The 15034-nt window shown below is 44.4% G+C and overlaps 1 protein-coding gene across 1 annotated transcript; it reads right to left on the bottom strand.

Annotated features, from left to right (window-relative positions):
• Positions 1–4257: 4257 nt before the first annotated feature.
• On the bottom strand, positions 4258–5199 carry LOC131508820 (olfactory receptor 2F1-like). Its single transcript, XM_058724000.1, has one exon. It carries the CDS (start codon positions 5197–5199, stop codon positions 4258–4260), a length of 942 nt encoding a protein of 313 aa, XP_058579983.1.
• Between the last annotated feature and the right edge of the window lie 9835 nt (positions 5200–15034).

The following is a 15034-nucleotide window of genomic DNA, read 5'->3' as shown; positions in this document are numbered from 1 at the left end:
GGAGCAGGGCTGGAACTGGATGTGGAATCGGAGGACCACGTTTCCATGTTCTTCCCTCTACATCATATTGTGTTATCATGTGGAGCACACAGTGTATCACAGCAGCTAGTGGGGAGCAACATCACCGCAAAATGATGTGTGGGACAGGTGAGATTTATGGGGGAGGGCAGTCAGGCAAGGTGTGATGTTTTAGGATGCGGCTCCCTGGGGACTTCAAGCTGCCACAACGTGATGTAACGTAGGGAAACTGGCTGAAGAGCAGTTTGGAGAGGCAGGCAGACTGGTGGCCCAGTTCGTTAGGCCAGCTGGCCTCCTTCCATTTCATCCAAGAGGAAAATATTCACCCCCTAGTTTAGTCAGAGTATGGAGCCCACACACCAGGACTCTCAACTTTCTCTGCAGCCAGGAGGTAGAATTGGAAGAGCACCTCCACTGTGCCTGAACTTTTTACTTTCTTTTTATGACTTCTAACAAACTAACTGCTTGAAGGGTAGACAGGGTGTTTTCTTGTCATACCCCTTTCTCATTTCCTTTTTTTTTCAATTTTTTTAAAAAATTGGTTTTGAAGGAGAGAGAGAGAGACAGAGCATGAGCAGGGGAGGAGCAGAGAGAGAGGGAGACACAGAATCCGAAGCAGGCTCCCGATGTGGGGCTTGAACTCACGAACTATGAGATCATGACCTGAACCAAAGTCGGATGCCCAACCGACTGGCCACCCAGGCGCCTCACCCCTTTCTCATTGAGACTGGCATATAGATAGAGTTGGTCGGCTGGCTGAATGAACATCATAGTGAAGAGTGGTTTTAAAATTCATTCTCTCATCCATGAGCTCAGTATAGAACTTTCCTATTGATGTTTTCAGAGAGTTCACTCTGTAATAGCATCTCAAGAATAGCTCCACTCAGAAGGGTCTCTTGTGGGACCAGTTTTTCCTCCTGATTAGTAAGTGCCCTTCAAATACAGTGAGTCTCTCTTGGAAGAGACAAGGGCCAGAGGCACATGGGTGGCTCAGTCGGTTGAGCGTCTGACTTTGGCTCAGGTCATGATCTCTTGGTTTGTGAGTTTGAGCCCCCGTAGGGCTCTCTGTTATCAGCGCAGAGATCTTCCTCCACTTCAGATCTTCTGTTCCCCACCTCTTCCCTGCACCTCCCCCCTCTCTGCACCTTGCCCACTCATGCTCTCTCAAAAATAAACATTAAAAAAAATAAAAAATAATAAAGAGACAAGGGCCACATTTTTGTTTTTTAAATTCTAAAAGTCAAACAATAAGGTAAGTAGGAAAATATTTTGGACCTACTACTTTCTTTTTCTAACTTGTAATTTAGTGAATTGGTGTCTTCTTTGGATAAACTAGATGTTTGCCCTCCTGCCACAAACAATACAAGTATTATTCTGTATACAGAAGGTATGTTTTCATTGTTAGGATTAGAGGATGTCTTAATAGATTATTGTCCCTACTATATTGTACTTTAATAAAGGACTCTAGCTCAACCCGTAAAGAAGGGACATCATTGCTTTTGGTTGACCCCTTCCAAATTTTAACTGGTTTTATAAAAAAGAACCTCCATACACAAAGCTTGCTCATTCAATGATCTTGGTGATCATTTTATAGCCTGGCTATATTAGAAAGTGTGCTAGGATATCCTGCTGCTCAGTGGTAGATGTTCCGTAGATACATGATGAAGATAAAGGAAAATATATTAAATTACAAGTGCTTGTGATTTATTCTTTCTCACTTAAAAAGAAAACTCCTGAGGTTTCTTTGCTGTGCAAAATGTAGGCACTGGGCAAAGGGCAGGCAAACACCTAACCATGGAGGCAGTGGAGAAAGGAAAAGATAATTTGTTTATTTGGGGAGAGAACTTAATAGTTACAGGAGGATCTAAAAGTGAGAGTTAAAACATTTTGACTGGAGATGGGGCTGAGTGCCTTATATCTCACATGGGCATGGGAGCAGGGAAGGAGGAAGGCTGATGAAGGCGGCTGGTCGTGGTAGGGGAGAAGGAGGTGGGCAGGGGCTGAGGGAGGGGAAGGAAGCAGAGAGGGTCTTAAATAAAAAATAAAAAAATTTTTTTGCTGGACATTTCTCCAAAGAAGATCTACACATGGCCAACAGGCACATGGAAAGATGCTCAGCATCATTAGTCACTAGGGACATCCAAGTTAAAGCCAGAGTGGGACATCATTTCCTACCCACTGGGACGGCTGTAATCAAAGAAACAAAACTAAGTGTTGGGAGGATGTGGAGAAGTTGGAGCCCCCCTTCATTGTTGGTGGGAACATATGGATCAGCTGTGGTGGCCAACACTTTGGCAGTTCCTCAGAAACGTTAATCATACGGGCGCCTGGGTGGCTCAGTCTGTTGCGCTTCCAACTCTTGATTTTGGCTCAGGCCGTGATCTCACGGCTTGTGAGTTCGAGCCCCACTTGGGGCTTGATGCTGACAGCCGGGAGCTACTTGCGATCCTCTCCCTCTGTCTCTACTTCATTCCCTCTCAAAAACAAACAAACAAACAAACAAACAAACAAACAAACAAACTTAAAAAAAAAGTTAAACACAGAATTGCCATATGATCCAGCAGTTCCATTCCAAGGTATATGCTCCAAAGAATCAAAAGCAAAATTCAAGCAAAAACGCGCACGTGGACATATAGCAGCACTATTTTAACTATTAGTTAGAAATAACCCAAACACCCACTACCTGATGAATGGGGAGGGGGCGGGGGGGGGAAGAAAATGTGTTTGTTTCCATACGGTGGAATATTATCCAGCCATAAAAAGAAACGAAGCACCGTGTTCTGTGCTACAAAACCGTTATGCTAGGTGAAAGAAGGCAGGCACAAAAGGTCACGTATTGTTATGATTCCATTTCTGTTAAGTGTCTAGAGTGGGCAAATCCATAAAAACAGAAAGCAGATCAGGGGTTGCCAGGGCCTGGGTGGAGGGAGGGAGAGGGACTTGTTAAAGGGTCTGAGGTGCTCTTTTGGGGGTGATGAAAATGTTTCAGAACTGGATAGACATAAGGTTGAACAATGTGGTGAATATACTAAATGCCACTGAATTGTACACTTTAAAATGCTACAAATCATGAATCCTGTGTTATGTGAATTTTATCTCAATTAAAAAAAAGTTGTACTAAGAATTTAAAAAGGTACTCCATTCTCCTCCTCTTCAGCTTTTTGGCATTTTCTCAGCAGATTGATTAGAAGTTTGCATTGTTCTCAGTTTATGGGTTTTTGTTGTTGTTGTTTGTGGGTAAGACCAACCAGATACCTGTAATATTTAGGTAAGAGATGCTTTATTTTAATTTTTAAGTGTTGTTTTAAATACTTTCCTGGACAAACCTAGCACTGTTTCACTTTCTGGGTTAGGATATTGAGAGCCCAGTCACTGATTGTGTATCACCAGAGTGGGGCAAAACTAGAAACAGATTCTTTCCTTGCTGAGTGGCTCGCTCGGCTCCCCTCTGATGGGGTGTGGCATGATAGTCCAGCGTGAATTCTGAATACAGTCCTGTTTTCAGAAGAGTATGTCCTTAGACCTGAGTGTGTAGAAAGTACATGTTTGAGGTCCCGAATGCTTGACTTGCGGGCCAGCCATTTGCCACCACTGCAAGGCCAAGGGCGTGGAGGCATGCCGAGGGGTGTTCACGTGCCGCACGCACCGTCTAGTCCTGCTTTTCACGGTTTGTGGGGAGAGTTTCTATGACTTTGGCCCCAAGTCCCTTGTGAATTCCCCACCCTACTGAGCTGGGTTGGGCCCAGGCATGTGTGAGTCACAGGGGTGACCTTTGCACCTCTGGCCTAAAGCCCGTTTGATCCTTTGGGCACAGTGAATTTTGTAGATTACAGCTCCCTCCTCCCCTCCCTTTTGCAGAAAAGCTTAGACATGTAGTTGTAGATTTTAGAAGTTGTAGATTTAGAAATATCCTTTCTTGGCCTAAGTTTTGTGCACTGCTGTGACTTCTGATTTCATCTTCCTTTCTAACTCATATATGCTGGTATATCTTTTTAATTTATTTTTTCCATTTAGTTTTCCAGTGGGTGTATTTGTAAATCGTAATTCAGATTTTTAGAAGAAGTCAGGGACCAAAAATAGAGTCCAGGGATACAGTCCATTTCCCAGTTCCTCAAAAGATAGTGGTGCAGATTGGGGTCTCCCTACCTGCTCCCTTACAAACACGCATACGCTATGCCAGAGCGCCCACTCCAAGGTCCATGGGCTTCCGAGTGAGGCCTCTTATGACAAAGCTGCGTGCTAAAGTTTTGATTCAGAACTCCTCATCAGAACTCGACTCAGAGCAGCTTTCATCTCGTTGTTCCGTAGACTGTAGATGAGCGGATTCAACATGGGGGTCATCACAGCATAAAAGAGCATCACCACCTTGTCCTGCTCGGCTGAGGCTGTGGAGTGGGGCTGCATGTAGGTGACCAGGGCCATCCCGTAAGACATGGAGACCACGGTGAGGTGGGAGGCACAGGTCCCAAAGGCCTTGCAGCGTCCCCCAGTGGAGCGGATCCGCAGGATGGCTGCCACGATGTAGGTATAGGACAGTGAGACGAGGCAGCATGGCACCAGCAGCACTACCACGCTGGAGGCCAGTATGACCACCTGGTTGAGGGTGATGTCCACGCAGGCCAGGCGGACGAGTGCCAGCGTCTCACAGGCCACATGGTTCAGCACGTGGTGCCCACAGGTAGGCAGACGCATGGTGACCACCGTCTCCACTGTAGAATTCACCAGGCCTACAAGCCAAGAGACAGCTGCCAGGCCTGTGCAGCACCTTGGGCTCATCACTGCCACGTAGCGCAGGGGGTCACAGACAGCCACGTAGCGGTCATAGGCCATAGCAGCCAGCAGCAGGAACTCGGTACCCCCCAGGGCCAGTGAGAAGAAGAGCTGAGTCCCACATCGGGTGAAGGAGATGGTCTTCTTCTCCAGGAGGAAGTGCACCAGCATCTGGGGGACCCCACTAGAGGTGTAGCAGATGTCCACCACTGAGAGGTTGCAGAGGAAGAAGTACATGGGCAGGTGCAGCCGCGCATCCAGCCCGATCAGGAGGATGATGAGCCCGTTGCCCAGCAGGGTCAGCAGATAGGCGGCCGCAAACAGGACAAAGAGTCCAGCCTGGGTCTGCCTGTCGCCGGAGAGCCCCAGGAGGACAAACTCACTTTCCCAGGTCAGGTTGTCCTTCCTCATGGAGCAGGGGGGCTGGGATGCTGGGAGAGGAGCAGAGTCAGAGAGGGGCAAGTAAAGGTCAGACTTTAGGAGTCAGGGATTAAGCCATGAGCCAGGACTTGAGCCACAGTAGGGACACCTACCCTCCTGTTCCCTTAACCTAGGTGCTTAGGGAGAATGCAGTGAAAGAGCCGGAGGAAGGGGCACCTGGGTTCTCAACTAGACTGTGAGGTTCTCAGGGTTAAAGTCCCTATTCTGATCATCCTTTTGTGGCTAGGATCCAGCATAGTTACAGTTACATAGGAAATCATTCACTGTAGAAGGAAAGAGGAAAAAAAGTGGTGGAGAAAGGGTAGAAGGAAAGACAAAAAAGAATGTAAAAGAAAAAGAAAAACTAAGGAAGAAAAGTTTGGAAATCGGAAAAGGAGGAAAGAAAGTGGAAGATAGGGAGGAGAGCAGGATGTGGTTTTAAGCCACAGCCTCTGTGTGTGCCAAGGACCTGTGCTGGACAACAGACACCTGTCTGTGAGCAAGATTGAAGCAGGAATCCTGCTTTCTTGGTTCTTATAACTTAATCAGGGACACCAAGATTAAGTTAATAATTACAAAAATTAATTATAATTGTGCTAAGTACTTTGAAGAAGAACAAGGTTACTAGTTGGTAAATTAAATTTGTGGCTGTAATTAAATTACCACTGATTATGTCTTCTCAATAATGTGCAATTTACATAGTAAGTTGCAGACATTTATTTAGATGTTCAAGTAAATGATTAACAAAATAATGTAATGAAGGCCTTTGGAAACCAATGATACATATTACTGCTGATACAGACTGACTGAAATCCACTGAATCTTTCGGGAGGAATGAATTCTCCTTTCTCAGCTAAGATTGTGGTGGATTTTCTCCCTTCCAACGTGCTGACTGGCCCAGTGTAAAAACAGATTTAAATGTAATCTGAAGGTGTATTTCCTCTTCTTAAAATAGTTAACAAATCAATTAACTCAGTTATTAAAAATACTTATTGAGTATATGGGGTACTGTGTTTTCAACCACCTTCTGGCATATAATGCCTTTCAACGTTAGGAATTTGTGTTTAGAAAATCAGCAGTGCAACAGAATCAAATAAGAAACTTTGAAATTGGATCTTGGTAAAATCCGTGACAATCAAACAAGACAATTAAACAGAGGACAAAAGGAATACATCAGTGTTAAAACCAGCTTGGAGCCACAGAATCAAATATAATAGAGCCGAAAGTCATAATCCAATTGAGATGTCCTCTGGCTGGAAACCGTGGCCCTCGAGAGAGCAGGGAACCAGGGTGGAGCAGGCCTCCCTCGCCTTCCCTTCAGCCCTGGTTCCAGAGTGGTTGGAAGGCATCACTGTCGAAACTAAAAATAGAAACTGACTTTAGATTCTCAGGGTTGGTGACCTGGTTGTAGAGCCAGAGGATGGTGGCTGGGTTCTGAGCACCACCCCAGGGAGCCTGTGGCTGCCCATCAAGCTAGGTGCTTGTATCAGCAGAGGAGGTAACTCTGCTCTGATATATGATCTGTAGGCTGCCAGGCATCCAGAATTCTCCCCTTCAGAGTCACTGCCATGGATCCAGATTCCCTTCGGAAGAACCCTGTTACTATATAAGAAAATGAAGCATGTAAGAAGTGAAGGAACCATAGACATCATGGATTCCATCCATTTCATTTTATGGACAAGGAAGCCAAGGAACAGGAGTAAGGTGGTCGGTCCGGGTATCAGATTTCTCTGGGAACCACGCTGGAACCAGATTTAAGTCTACACTGCACATTCTCAGCTCTCCGTGAGCCAGGGAGTGAGGGGTCAGAAGGAAGTTGTGGAAGGCAATGGACTAGGAAGGGAGGCACCTGAGGAATCTTAGATGGGAGGCACCTGAGGAATCTTAGATGGGAGGCCCAGGACAGCTCTCTTGCCATGTAGAGAAATACTGTGTAGTGAGTGTGAAAAGCTTTGAATGAGAAATCAAGGGATCCAAGTTCTAGTTTGCCTCTTCCATTAGCTTTCTGTGTGCCCTGGGCAAGTTACTTGACCTCCCTGAGCCTCAGTTTCTTCATTTGAAATGTGGGACAAATAATAATGCCTATTTCACAATATCTTGAGTAAGATCAAATGAAGAAATTAACGTGAATGCGCTTTCTAAAGGACTAAATAAACATAACGGGCTGTTGTTATTACATTCAGCAAGTCCGTTTCTCCAAAGTAAATTCTGCCCAAGTGATACGAGGACAAAAAACAATATGAATATGTGCTATAGAGGCCAGAAAGTTAACAGAATATAAATAAACATAAATCCCCATTGTAATAAATCCTATTGCCTAAATATTACTTAACTTACTGAAGACCCTGCTTCAGTAAGTGAAAAATTAAGGTCAAGGGTTTGTCTATACCTAGTGGGTAGTACTATGCTGTATGTGCCGGATGAGCTCAATACCTTTTTTTCTTCCAATAAAATTTTGATGCTGCTTTTATTTATTTATTTAAATTAAAAATTTATTTTTGAGAGACAGAGAGAGAGAGGCAGAGATGGAGTGCAAGCGGGGGAGTGGCAGAGAGAGAGGGAGAGACAGAATCCAAATCAGGCTCCAGGCTCTGAGCCATCAGCACAGAGCCTTGACGTGGGGGTCAAACCCATGAGCTGTGAAATCATGACCTGAGCTGAAGTCAGATGCTTAACTGACTGAGCCACCCAGGTGCCCCTTTGATTCTATTTTTAGATGGTGATAAACTTTTTTTTTTATTAATAGATGGTCTTGTTCTCAGCTTTTTGGGATTAGAGAATTTCATTCCACTTTGCTTGACTTAGTGAACATTTACTGAGCACTGAGTAGTGCCTGTTCCGGTGACAGGTGCTGGGGTAACAGGATATATAATACAGCCCTGTCCCCCTCTCTAAAAACTCAGCCTGGCAGAAGGATAGAGAGGGTGAATTATCATGACTTTACTAGAGTTTTCAAAGGAAGCTACTAAGTCAGGTAAGTGGAGACAGAGTCAGACTATGTAAGTAACCAGGCAGATATGTAGAAATACTAAACTAGAAGCGAAGAAACAAGCAGTGCATTTGCTTCTTGAAAAAGTAGATGCAGTTTAAGGTGCACATAGTAAGGAGACTTCTTGGGTGTCAACCTGTATCGATAAAACATCTAAATAACCTTATAAACCACTACCTTTAGAAAAAAAATTTTTTTTAATGCTTATTCATTATGGAGAGACAGAGAAAGACAGAGCTCGAGCATGGGAGGGGCAGAGAGAGGGGGGGACAAAGAATCCAGAGCAGGCTCCAGGCTCTGAGCTGTCACAGAGCCTGACACAGGCCTCGAACTCACAAACTGCAAGATCATGACCTGAGCTGAAGTCAGATGCTTAACCAACTGAGCCACCCAGGTACCCTGTAAGCCACTATCTTTTTGAGCCATAGTTTCTTCATCCGCAGAATGAGCAAATTAGGTAGACACCAAGATTTCTACAGCTCTAAAGATCTGCAGTAAGTGAATAAATATAAGCTATAGTTTGAAGCAATATAAGAGGGAAAAAGAAATTCTTCAGTCTTGAAGAAGAAATGCATAGTAGCTTGTGAGACTATGGACACTAAGATATGATTGGTTACTGGGTTTGGGGATCAAAGCATTCGTATTGCACGTAACTATTTGGGGGAGGTGCCACTAAATGAGATCAGCTTGACCTAAAAACCAGAAATTAAGGAAATAGTGAAGGAGCCACACAGAAATGGGAGAACCACTTGGGTTGTCAGGGCTTCTTTCCACAGTCGGGCCCAGGTAATTCCTAGAGTGGGATGACCCTTAACAAGCCTACCTTAGTTCTCCTAAGGATTATGCTTCTTAATGCTTGAGAATATTCACCTTCCTCTTAAAAAAAAAAAAAAAAAAGATAAGCTTATGTGTATGTTTGGTTCTTATAGTAATTGAGCTCTGCCCTTCTGCATTCCTTCGTATGTCCAATATAATGCAAACGTCTTGAGGCCAAGAAAAGAGATTGATCCCTTTCGACCTCTACTCTTCAGTGTTTTCAGTATGTGTCTATCTACTGAGCACTTCAGTTTATACTGTTGCTTAGGTGACTGACCAAGACTGAGGACTCTATTGAGGGGCTTGAAAGCAATGGTTGCATTATCTAGGTCATGGGAAGAATCCTCCATTGGCTCAATCCTCCATGGAAAGAGCCTCCAACTATAATAGTGAGAAAAACACAGGGGAGGATGCCAGGGGTGTCCCGGCTGCTCCCAGGAATTTGGGCTCTGTTCTCTCCTCCTCTTACCCTTCCCTGTGGGGGACTCACCGAGGCTACTGCGTGCTCATCTCCTGCATGGAATTCCTTTTGGGTGACCAAGTGACACGTTTCTCAGGAAGTCCTTGAAACAGTTGTCCGTCCTGTTCTGGGGGGTGGAGGTTTTACTCTGTCAGCCTCAGCTACTAACTTTTTAGAACCTAAGAATCCCCAGAGGGCAATTACTTGCTTTTGGTGTGTTCTTTATTCATCTCCGTCCCCAGCTACTTCCCTGCAGCCACAGCTCCCCACTCTTCCCAGTTCCCGATGGGATAAGCAATCTGAAAACATTTTATCTCCACTTTTAATTGTCCTTGTAGTTCCCACACTGATGAGCCCTTCTCGGGTTTTCGGGTCTTTCACTGCCCTTCAAGTATATGGCATTGTTGGGGACTTTTGGCTGGAGTCAAGAGATAGGAATATTCACTTTGAGTTGTTGGAAAGGGATTGAGATTAATTGGGAAAGAGAAGAGGAACTGTAGTTTCAGAGTCTGAGCTCCTTTCTAAGTGAAGGAGACAGGTGCACCTTCTCTCCTCTTCCCACACAGCTGGTTTTAGTGACCAGGGAGTGGTAAGATACAGAGTAAAGCCATCCTGTCTGTGGCCTGGAAGCAACTGAGAAATCTCAAGTTCACAGTCATGAAAATATTTCTGTAGACTCCTTAGTGATCTCCAGTATCACATTTCTGTTGAGTTGGGTTTCCTTTGCATATTCTCATACCAGAAGTTTTTCTGGCTTTCACTAAGCTTGATCTCCTGGTTCTGGATAGTCTTCCACAAAGTTTTAATCTCCCTACTGGACTTCCTTAGAAGGAGCAGAGAAAATAATGGGTCAGGATGGGGTTTTATTCCCAGTACATAACTGTTTCTACAGTAATAGAACATAGGTCTTTGGTAAGATGGGAAGAAAAAACAGAGATGTTATTAGCAAGTAAGTCATTAGAATTTGTCTATAATAGTTGATAATATCAACAAGAAAAAGGTTTAAGTAGCTTGAAGAGTTTGTCACTCTAATGACAATGGGCCAATGGGGGACAGTAGTTTTACTTCGTGTTCTTCCCTTAGTTCATCCCTGCTCCTTCCATGGCACAGCACAGCTCAAGACACAGAGGACCTGTGGCTGTCCTAACCTCAAGGTCCATTGAAAGCAAAACCTGATCCGACCCTCTGGGTGAGAGTTGTGGCCTCAAGTTGAGGAGGATGGTGGGGGTAGAAAGATGTCCGAAGGCACCCTGATGGAGAAGAGAAAGAGTGACACCTGACTGGTAGGCTTTGGGATGCATATCAAAGGTAGACTTAGTGCGGTCTGACGTAGGTGACCCAACTATAAAGGCAAAGAACTTAGGGGTGCCACCTTCGAGACAACATAGTATGTGATCATCTAATGAAAATATCTGTTTTCTGGTGAAAAAGAAATGCATCTTTCCTGTTTTTCTGAACCCAGATGATATGTAACTGGATGAAAAAATTAGATTGGAAAATTGTAGGTTTGGTATGATTCTACATTGCATAAAATAACATGCATACAGTTGGATGTATATAAATACAGAAACATAGAAAACTGGATGGGGGGGTGCTTGGGTGGCTCAGTTGATTGAGCGTCCAACTCTTGATTTTGGCTCAGGTCATGATCTCATGATTTGTGAGACTGAGCCCTGTGTCAGGCTCCGTGCTGAGTGTGAAGCCTGCTTGGGATTCTCTCTCTCCCTCTCTGTCTCCCTCCCCTACTTGTTCTCCCTCCCCCCCCCTCTCCTCCCCCACCTCTTTTTCTCTCTCAAAATAAATAAACATTAAAAAAAGAACTGGAAGGATGTTAAAAAATATCAATAGGTTATTCTGGTAATAGGTTTATAGGTATTTTTATTTTTGTTCATCTGTATTTTGAAAAATGTCTAAAACATATTTTTCTAATAAGAATCTCAGTGACATTTGGAAATTATTATTAGACGTAGCCTATTGAGATAGGAATGCTGGGAAATCAACTCACTGGCTCAGGTCTAGCACTACTGAATGGCCTTTGAGTAACAGGGGTAGGTGTTAGGGTAGAAGGAAGATACTACTGTAATTCTGTGTCAGGAAAGTAGATATAATGACAGGTTTTATGTCATAGAGACCATGAAGGGTAGATCTGTAAATATCCTATGGTGGTAGACACTCTGGACTAGGGACAGGACAGTTGTTTTTTTGCTCTAGCTTTAGTATAAATGGCTCTGTGACTTTGGACATGTCATTTGTTTTTTATTTTTTTATGTTTATTTTATTTAAAAAAAATTTTTTTAGTATTTACTTTTGAGAGACAGAGACAGAGTATGAGCAGGGGAGGGGCAGAGAGAGAGGGAGACACAGAATCTGAAGCAGGCTCCAGGCTCTGAGCTGTCAGCACAGAGCCTGACATGGGGCTCGAACTCACAGACCGCGAGATCATGACCTGAGCTGAAGTCGGATGCTTAACCGACTGAGCCACCCAGGTGCTCTTATTTATTTTTTATTTTTATTTTTAGTAGGCTTCGTACCCAGTGTGGAGCCCGATGCAGGACTTGAACTCATGACCCTGAGATCAAGACCTGAACTGAAATCAAGAGTCAGACGCTCAACTGACGGAGCCACCCAGGCACCTCTGGACATGTCATTTAAATTCCCTGGATTTCAGTTTTGTGATTTGTGAAAAGAGATTGGGTTAGACCTCCAAGGATCCTGCAGTTCTGGAAGTCTCTTTACTAGTGTGGACATTACAGTATTCGGCTTGCATCCTAGATACGGAGGTCTGAGACTGGAGTCAGAGGATTATGGGTTCCAAACTGTGGTCTTGAGGAGCTAGGAGTAGTTCTCTCCTTTGAGCCTGATCCACACCAGGAATTTCATTGACCAAATCAATATTTTATGCACTGTTTAGATCCCTAGCCCTTGGAGACGATTCACTTCCTGCATTGTCTGTCCAGCCCCAGACCTGCTACTTGTCAGATCTTTCTCTTCACTCTTCTGGAATCGTACCACCCCCACCCGCCCCCCTACCCTCTGCTTCTCTACCCTCATATCTCCTTGCCATAAGACTTTCCTGTTGGTATGAATAGTTTATTCACCTCTGAACTACTATATCTGGTTCTCAGTTATACACATTTCCCATTCAATTCCTTCCACTCAGAGGGGTTTGTTTTGTTTTATTTTGTTTTGTGTGTTTGTTTTTACCAGAATTAGCTTTTCCCCACCTTTCCCCAGTGAAATGTCAAGAGGCACTTTGACAGGAAGCAGGTTACCCAGGCTGATGACTACTATACTTGACCACAGGTTCAGTAGCCTTGGACACAGCTTATCACTAATTAGTTCTGCCATGACAGGTTCTGAATACTGCTCTGCTTCCTACCTCTACACACTAGGAAACATTTTTAAGTGGTATTTCGGTGCTTTGGTCTTCTTCCTGTGCTTAATCAAGTATGTGACTCAGGGGAAACCAATTAGGTGGCGGTAGTGAGGATGAGAAAGAAAGGTTTGGCAACTAATGTTTAATGAGTACTAAACACTTTATAAGAAGCTATCTCCTTGAAAATTTGTGTAATTTCCTTATTATGTGTTGATATTGGACAGGTACAGTACAGCCTTTTTTTTAGAAAAGAAGTCTTCTCCTAATAGATTGCTGGCACACACATGGAGTCCAGAACAATCTTTACTTCAAGATCAACTTGCCTGTCTGATAGAGTAACAAATTTAAACACATTGTTCATGGGTGTGTTCGTTCAGTGAGAATGTAGCTTCCTTGTTTTCAGTAATGATCTTCCTAAGTCTGTATCCTGGTGGGTAGTATGGAAGGTGGGGGGAAAGCAAACAATATAACATGCCAATTAAAAATATCTTATTTTCCGGGGCATCTGGGTGGCTCAGGTGGTTGAGCATCTGACTTTGGCTCAGGTCATGATCTCGTGGTTCATGAGTTTGAGCCCCACGTTGGGCTCTGTGCTGACAGCTCGGAGCCTGGAGCCTGCTTCAGATTCTGTGTCTCCCTTTCTCTCAAAAATACGTAAACATTAAAGTAACCTTTAAAAAAATCTTAGTTTCCTACAGCGTAAACAGTCTCTTTTGACTTAAAATAATCTTTCCAAGTAAATATTTAATTAGTTCAGAATTCTCCTTTTGATCAGAATGGCTTATTTCTTTCTCTCCTTTTCTGGAGGTGACCTCTGTGTATAAGAGGAAACCTGGTACCAGGGGAGACACGGCGGGGCTTGGGGTGGAGGCTATAGACTCACTCCTGTCTCATGCTGGTTCTGGTGCTGGTCTCTGCGGTCGGGTAGCTACTCTCATCTGCGCATATGTACATGGCCTTTCTTTGAGAGTCTAGACCTTGCCCGCGGCATCCGCTGTTGAAGTCTGTGGCTGAGGGACTCATGGACTGCTTGTTGCCTTGGCATTGTCAGGACTCAGTGGCAGTCCTTTTGTTGAAATGCTCCTGCCTCAGGGTTTTCTGATGTGATCACCCCAAACACACACATACACACACGCACACACACACCCCATCTCCAAGAACTGACTGGTTCCTTTTGGGGTCCTGACTTAGGAAGTTTACTTTGTGGTCCCTTTTCTCCAAAAAGCTGATCCTCCCTTGGCAGGTAGTCTGGTTCTGCACCAGGCACGCAGAAAGGTGGGGCGTACATGCTGCATCGTAGGGGCTCTTCCACTGCTGCTCTGCGGTCCCTTGACCTTCTTGGAGTTTCTGAGCCACCTTGAACAATCTGTCATTTGGAATTAATAAAGATAACACTATATTAGTCTAATCCTCCCGAAGTATTCTCTTATGCTATTTTTCACATAGTGCCCATCTTTCATAGGGAGTCAGGTATCTCTTCCTTTCTCTGTTCAGCTGATCACACCTGCCCCCAGTGGACCGGTTAGACCTTTATTTTCAACTCCATGAATTTCCATTGAGGAAATTCTCCCAGCTTCTCTCACCATGGGCTCTTTTAGTCACTGTGCTCTATATACATCCCAGCCCTGATCTAGCATTCAGTTTCTTCTTCTTGGCCTTTGGCCTGGGTTGCCAGTCAGTCTGTTGCATTCTGCTCCTCCAAGGATACAACTGAGTAGGGATATGGACCATATGGGTCCAGGGGGTGGAGGAATTAGCCACGACAGGTCTGACTGCAGGACTAAGCAGCAGTGTGACAATCAGATTGTGGGCACTAAACCTAAGGTATGTGAAATATTTTGCTAAAGGAGCCTGTTTGATTTTTCTGGAGCGGTCCTTCTCAGTTCCCCTAGCCTGGTGTGCGGTTGGCCCTAAGTGGGCCTGGGTATTGCCATGTCCTAGGGAATGAGGGAGGGAAACATTAATATGTCACATTCAGGTAGGCACAGATTTGGCCAGAGCTGGACAATTGGTAAAAAATCAGTGGAGATGAAAATCAATACATGCCTGATGTCAAATCTTAGGGTCTTTTCACTAGACCATGCCTCCTCCACCATTCCTCTCTTTCTGAAATGACGTGGTTGCAGATGAAAGAATGTGGAGGTTTCCTGATGCTCTGACATTCTGAAATTCTCTACAGAGAGAT

This window comes from Neofelis nebulosa, chromosome 4 (genome assembly GCF_028018385.1).
Source record: "Neofelis nebulosa isolate mNeoNeb1 chromosome 4, mNeoNeb1.pri, whole genome shotgun sequence".
In the NCBI taxonomy this organism is placed as follows: domain Eukaryota; kingdom Metazoa; phylum Chordata; class Mammalia; order Carnivora; family Felidae; genus Neofelis; species Neofelis nebulosa.
Note: the sequence above shows the minus strand (reverse complement) of the source record. Positions and strands in the feature narration are given on the sequence as shown.